This window comes from Propithecus coquereli, unplaced genomic scaffold, assembly GCF_000956105.1.
Source record: "Propithecus coquereli isolate 6110/MARCELLA unplaced genomic scaffold, Pcoq_1.0 Scaffold372, whole genome shotgun sequence".
NCBI lineage: Eukaryota > Metazoa > Chordata > Mammalia > Primates > Indriidae > Propithecus > Propithecus coquereli.
The window spans coordinates 1,489,971-1,496,099 of NW_012149419.1; the positions used below are offsets into that span (position 1 = coordinate 1,489,971).

The 6,129-nt window shown below is 64.7% G+C and overlaps 1 protein-coding gene across 1 annotated transcript; it reads right to left on the reverse strand.

The window, feature by feature from the left end:
- On the reverse strand, positions 1-5,153 carry ISL2 (ISL LIM homeobox 2). The gene is made up of 6 exons (XM_012651872.1): positions 4,945-5,153; positions 3,953-4,142; positions 3,423-3,685; positions 1,513-1,796; positions 794-961; positions 1-394 (listed from the first exon to the last, which is right to left on the reverse strand). Exons 1-6 carry the CDS (start codon positions 5,000-5,002, stop codon positions 278-280), a joined length of 1,080 nt encoding a protein of 359 aa, XP_012507326.1. The 5' UTR covers positions 5,003-5,153; the 3' UTR covers positions 1-277.
- Positions 5,154-6,129: the final 976 nt, after the last annotated feature.

The following is a 6,129-nucleotide window of genomic DNA, read 5'->3' on the forward strand; positions in this document are numbered from 1 at the left end:
GAAGGGAGGACGGGCAGAGCTGACCCTAGCGAACCCCGGCTTCTGGTTTTGGAAAAATAAAAGTCCTCGGAGGAGGGGTCTCCAGTCCGGTGACAGCAGCTTGCGTCCCGGCCCGGGGCCGTGGCTGTCCTGACCATTTCCCTTGGTCCTCTCTCTTTAAATAGCAGTAACGATTACATAGGCGGGAAAGCTCCCGCCCGGGCGGGCACGGCCTGAGCGTGGGTGAGTCTCATGCAGGGAGCATGCGAGGTCCGCGGGCTGGCAGGCAAGGGTCCCCTCACGTCTCCACGGGACTCGGCACCATACTGTTGGGGGTGTCCGGGAGCTGCGAGGACAGGGAGGTCACGTCGCTGCCGGAGGAATTGCCGAGGGAGCCGGACTCGGAGAAGGAGACCTGCGCGACGGAAACACCAGGAAGCAGCGCATGAACACGCCCCGAGCCACCGCCACCGTTCCAGGGCCTCGTGCTCCAAGTTGGGCAGTGTCCCTTGGAGACCCGCCGCCGGCTGGGAGCAGGCCCTGCAGAGAGGGAGGCCAGGTCCCCAGGCGCAGGCAGGGGGATTAGCGCGGGGGTGCGGCTGCTTAATCCCACGACCTCTGGCGTGCTCACTTTAATCCAGGGAGACCTTGTTTCAGGGTGAGGTTGCTCGCCCCGCCACTCTCCCCCTCCCCCATCGCCCAGGGCCGTCCCCTGCGCTCATCTCAAGCAAACCCCCCTCCTTCCCGCCTTGGCTAAGTGGCTAAATCCTCAACCTCCAGAGCCCTGCGGCCAGGGTGCGTAGCAGGGCCTCACCAGCTGCTGGAAGGCGGGTTGGTCCAGGTCACTCTGGAGGGCGAACTCGCTAAGCGCTTTCCACGGTGGCTGGTACGTCTGTACCTCGACTGCGCTGCCCTGCACGGCGCTCTCGTGGCGGATGGGGCTTCCCGCCACCAGAGGCGTCCCGGTCAGTCCCTGGAGGCTCTGTGGGGCAAGCAGAAGGCGGCGGCCTTCGAGTTAGTCGAGTTAGGTCTTGCCTTTCATGCCTCTTCGAGACTGGGGCTCCAGGCACTGGAGTACGATCTGGGGCCTGTACTGGTTTGGGGGGCGGTGCACGCTCAGAAGAGCCCTGCTCCTCGACTGAGGATCTGCTGGGGTCTGCAGACCCCACCATGGGCCAGCCCCGGTGCTGGGAGCCAACTACCCAGGAAGGGGAGGCGAGGCCCACGCTCCCCTCCCTGGCCAGGTACACTAAGAGGACACAACCTGCGGACACAGCACACGACCATCCATCTGCCCTGGGCTCCTCCTGTGCCGGGACCCCCAACTTGGGGCTGCCACTCGGACGAGGAGAGGACCCGGCATCATACGAAATAATTAGGAAGCCTTAAACCTCGAGACAAGCCTTGCTCCGAAGGTAAAAACACAAGCTATTTGGAGAGTCCAGTTCTCCTGGACGTCCCCAGAGCGCGCCCAGAAAACGACGCGCAGGTACTGCGGGCGGAACCCGCGGGCCCACCCAACCAGCTCCTCACCGTCTTGTCGTTGTGCTGCTGCTGCTGCAGCTGCTTCATGAGAATGGATTTTTTCTTGTCCTTGCAGCGCTTGTTCTGGAACCAGACGCGGATGACCCTCGGGCTCAGGCCGGTCATCTCCACCAGCTGCTCCTTCATGAGCGCGTCCGGCCGCGGGTTGGCGGCGTAGCAGGTCCGCAGCGTGTGCAGCTGCTTCTCGTTCAGCACGGTCCGCACGCGGGTCGTCTTCTCCGCCTGCTTGTGCACGTGCGGCCGCAGCGAGGGCTGCCGGGCCGCCCCGGGGTCTGCGAGCACAGGGAGGGGCGAAGGGGGAGCTCAGCCCACCGCCCGCCCGCCCGCCCGGCGCGGCCGAGCCCTCCCGGGCCCGATTTCGTTTCTCTTCTATCCGGCTTATTTCGTTTTACTATTAGTCTCTTTCTCCATCCGTTCGCCGCACCCGGAGGGCGCTGTGCATTTCGTCCTTTCGACCGCCGCAGGGCCGGGCTGCCCGCAGCGACCTCTCCGGAGCTCAGGCTGGTCTTGGGAGCCCCGCGACAGGCCGCTGCGGGACAGGGGCGGCCGGCGGGGCGGCGCGGCGAGCGGAGCCCTCCGGAAGAAGTCCGAGTTTCAGAGGAAGAGGAAGGAGGCGCGCCCCGGACTCTGGGCGGTGAAGACGCCGATGCGGACCCTGGGAGCGGCGCTGCGGGGCACCGCGGACCTACAGCCCGCTCCCGGGGCCTGCGAGGGCCATTCCCCTGGTTCAGAGCCCGCTCCGACAGTGCGGAGACGCGGCCGGGCGCTCGGACCGGCCTCCAGGGCCCGAACAGCTCCTTCCTAACGCCCCTCGGGCCTCTCCCCGGTCTCCAGGCCCCTCAGGCTCCAGGCTTCCCAGTCCAGCAGCCGCACTCTCCTGCCTGACCTCGGGTTCCCTCCACCCCTGGGGAACAGCGCGTGATCCCTACAGCCCACAGGCGGCAACAAGAAGAGCGCCTCTGAGATCTGAGACAGGGGTGCACCCCTCCACCCTGTTCCACAACCCCACCCAAACCTGGTCTGCACACTTGCAGATATATGCTGAGCTGTTTGGACTTCTGTCTCCCTGCAGGCAACCTAGGTCCGGACAAATATTTACAAATAGCCCATCCAGCCCAATTTCCTCATTCTATGGGGAGGAAATGGAGAGCCAGAGAAGAGAAGGGGCGGCAAGGCCACGCGGCACCCGGAGGCTCAGCGCGGTCTGCACATCTGTGCTGCAGGCCATGGCTGCCTGGGGGACCCGCAGGCCTGGCGCTGAGGTACCTCTTTCTCACCACCCCCATCTGCCTGTGGCTACACATTCAGACCCCATCTCGGGACAACTCCTGGTCAGGACACAGAACATCCAAATGAGGTGTTTTCAATGACACCAAAGTCCACGACGTCTTTACACTTCACCCCCCAGGAGAATCTGGCTAAGTTGTTCACCAACCTGGGCAACACAGACAGCCCTCTTTGCTGGGCTGTGGGCTTTCACGGCCATTTTCGCCGGCTGCTGAGCCCCCGCCCCGCTCCCAGCCGGGAGCTGTTACTCGTGTACATGCCCCCGGGCAAACCTGCCTTTCCCAGTGACAATCACACACACTCACCGAAGAAATTCTGAATGCAAGCCCCCAGACAAGCACCACGTAAGATTTCCTGTTGTCATTCACCCTGCTGCTCCCTGCACGGCGTCCCGCGTATTCCCGGGTACGGAGAACACAACTGTGCACAGTTCCCCCAGCTCACACGCTCACAATTTGTTCCCCGCACACGCGAGCACACAGCTGCGTCCTTAGCACACAGTTCACTCAAAAGGAAAACCACCATCCCAGAAGACGGACAGCACTTAGGTGACAACTTCCTAGGAACACAAGCACCCTGCACGCGCACACACCGCTCCCGGCGCGGCTTACCTGGCAGATGCAGGCCGCGGGCGCCGGGGAGCGGGCCGGGGCTGCGCGGGCTGCCGGCGGCGGCGCGCTCGAGCAGGAGGCCGTGGTCGGCGCGGCAGAGCAGCTCGTGCTCCCGCAGCGAGAATTCGTCCCCAGGCAGCAGCTGGCGGCTGCACACGGAGCATCGGAAGCACTCGATGTGGTACACGCTGTCCCGCGCCCGCATCACCAGGTCGCTGCTGCCGAAGCCCACCTGGCACTTGGCGCACTTGATGCCGAACAGCCTGCGGGCCCAAGGCGCGGGCGGCGTCGGCGGGGGCCCGCGGCCGCCCTCGCCCCACCGCCGCTGGCGCGCGCTCGCAGGACGCTCGGTGGCCCCCTCGGAGGCGGCGGTGGCCCGCCCGCGGGGCCTTCCCAGGCCAGGAGGCGCGCCGCGGCACGCGTCCGGGCGCAGGCGGCCGTCCCCCGGCGGGCAGAGGGGCGCGGACGCCCCGCAGGGCCCGAGCCCAGGCCCCGCGGGCGGCAGCCAGCCCGGTTCCCGCCGGCCTCACCTGACGTAGTCCCGCTTGCAGTAGGTCTTCCCGTCTCTCACGAAGCACGTGCAGGTCTCGTCCAAGTACTGGCTGCACTCGGCGCACTTGAGGCAGGCAGCGTGCCACTCGAGGTCGGGCGACACCCGCAGGATGAACTGGTCGTGGATCTGACTCCCGCAGCCCACGCACATGGCCGTCCCGGGCTTTTCTGCCGGGGAAGGGCGCGGGCCGCGTGAGGCCTGGTGGCCCGGCCCGGCCCTCCAGCCCCCGCCCAGCCCGCGCGCTCGCTCGCTCGCTCTTCCAGGAATTGCCAGCGCAAGGCAAGGAGATGGGCCTTCCAAAGGCCCAGGCAATTGAAAACGAAAAAGATACAATCTCCTGAGCCTGTCAGGGCTGTCTCTTGCGCCCGCCCCCAAATACCCTCGCAATTACATTCACTGAACACAGTCACTTTACGGACGTGTCCTGTAACTAACAGCCAACGTGAAGGTGAGAGGAAGCGAGTCCCCGGCCGGCGCCGCGGAGCCTGGGCGCCCACACAGAACCGGGCCGTCCGGCGTCGCCGCCGCACACTCCCACTCGGCGACCGCCCAGCCAACACGGGCACACCAGCTTTCGGCAGAGTCCGGCTCATCCTCTCCGACATTTCTTAGCTTAACCGTCCCAGACCAGGCTGCAGGAACCGTCCTAGCTTTCAAAGACCGAAAGACAGGCAAACAAAAACCCCACACCCCTAAATCAAACCTAATTGCCTTTGCGCAAAACAGAGGCAGATTTCGTAGCCTGAAGTCAGCCGAGCCGGCTTGAGAAACAGTGTTTACTTATAAAATAAAACAATGGCATTCCAAAGGATAAGCAGTCCTGCAGGAGAAATGCATTCGTTTTATTTTTTCTCTTCTAAAGTATCCTGTCACATAGAAGCCACTTGTAGAATCCGCTAAACATTCTTCTGCATTAGAGATCTCGCATATTAAGCACACGCACACACACCCGCACGCAGGAAGACTTACTCTTGGAATGATCCCCCATAGCACCCAGAAAAGAATAATGAGAAATGATATCCACCATGCAGGAAGGAGAGGTGCGCAAAGCGCGCGGAGGGCAGCAGGACCAGGGGCGCGCGCCCAGCGTCCGCTCGTGCTAACTAACTCGGCCCGGCCGACTTGGAGCGGCGATTCCGCACCGGCCCGCACGCAGCATGACGTCAGCACGCACTCGCAGGGCTGGAGCTGGGGGCGGGACCTGTGGCGTCACGGAGCTGCCCCAGCACCGGGGGGACGCGGGGCGGTGCGGGGCCTGGGGCGCTTGGGCGGGGTGGCCCGGAGGGCGGGGGTGAAGGGGGATTGGCTGGGAGGAAGCGGCAGCCCTGATTGGCGCGGAGCGAACAATGGGGCGCAGCCCCCTCCCCCGAAATCTGCAGGGAGCGGCGCCCGGCGGGTCCGGCAGTCCCGGCTGGACCTGGCGTCCCCGCCGCGCTGCCCTGGGGCTCGCGGAGCGGCTTCCCTGGCGCGCTGGAGCAGGGTGATGGGTGCTGGGGGCGGGGGGCTCCCCTTTAAAAGCTCCCTTCTCTTATAAATAAAAAATTGAAAGTCCGCTCTCGGGACGAGTGAGCCGGGGAAACGGAGATCCGTTTGGACGTGCCCGTCGTCGTCCGGCCGGTCACCTTCCTCCCTCGTTCCTTTGTTCTTGGGGCCCGAACTGCAGAGAGAGGTCCGCGCAGGACCGCCGGCTCTAAATAAACTCCTTTCGCACTTGTCACCCGCTGCCGGTGCAAACGCAGGTTGGCGCGTCGGGTGGGCGGCGCCAGGACGAGAGTCCGAAAACGCTCCCGGGACGGGTCCGGTTCCGTCCTCGCTGCTGCGGCTGCTCCTTCGAGCCCGTTCCCCTTTCTTCTTTTTCTTCTCGTTTCACCATTATCATTATTTTTAATTTGACAAGGACCCCCCACCCCTTCCCACCCGAAGGGCACAGCTCCTTCCGCGAATGCTGCCGGGGCCGCGTGCGAGTCTCGCGTCCAGAATGAAAGATGTTCACGGACTCTCCGGCTTCCTTCCGCAACCAGCTGCCGCGCAAATAGCCGGGAACGGCCGCGCCGGTCACTCACAGCACTGCGGGCGGGCGGCCCCCGGCCCTTACGGGACCCGCGACTGTGAGCGAGTCCCGGCGATCTTTCCTTCGGAGAAGTCGCCGTGGGC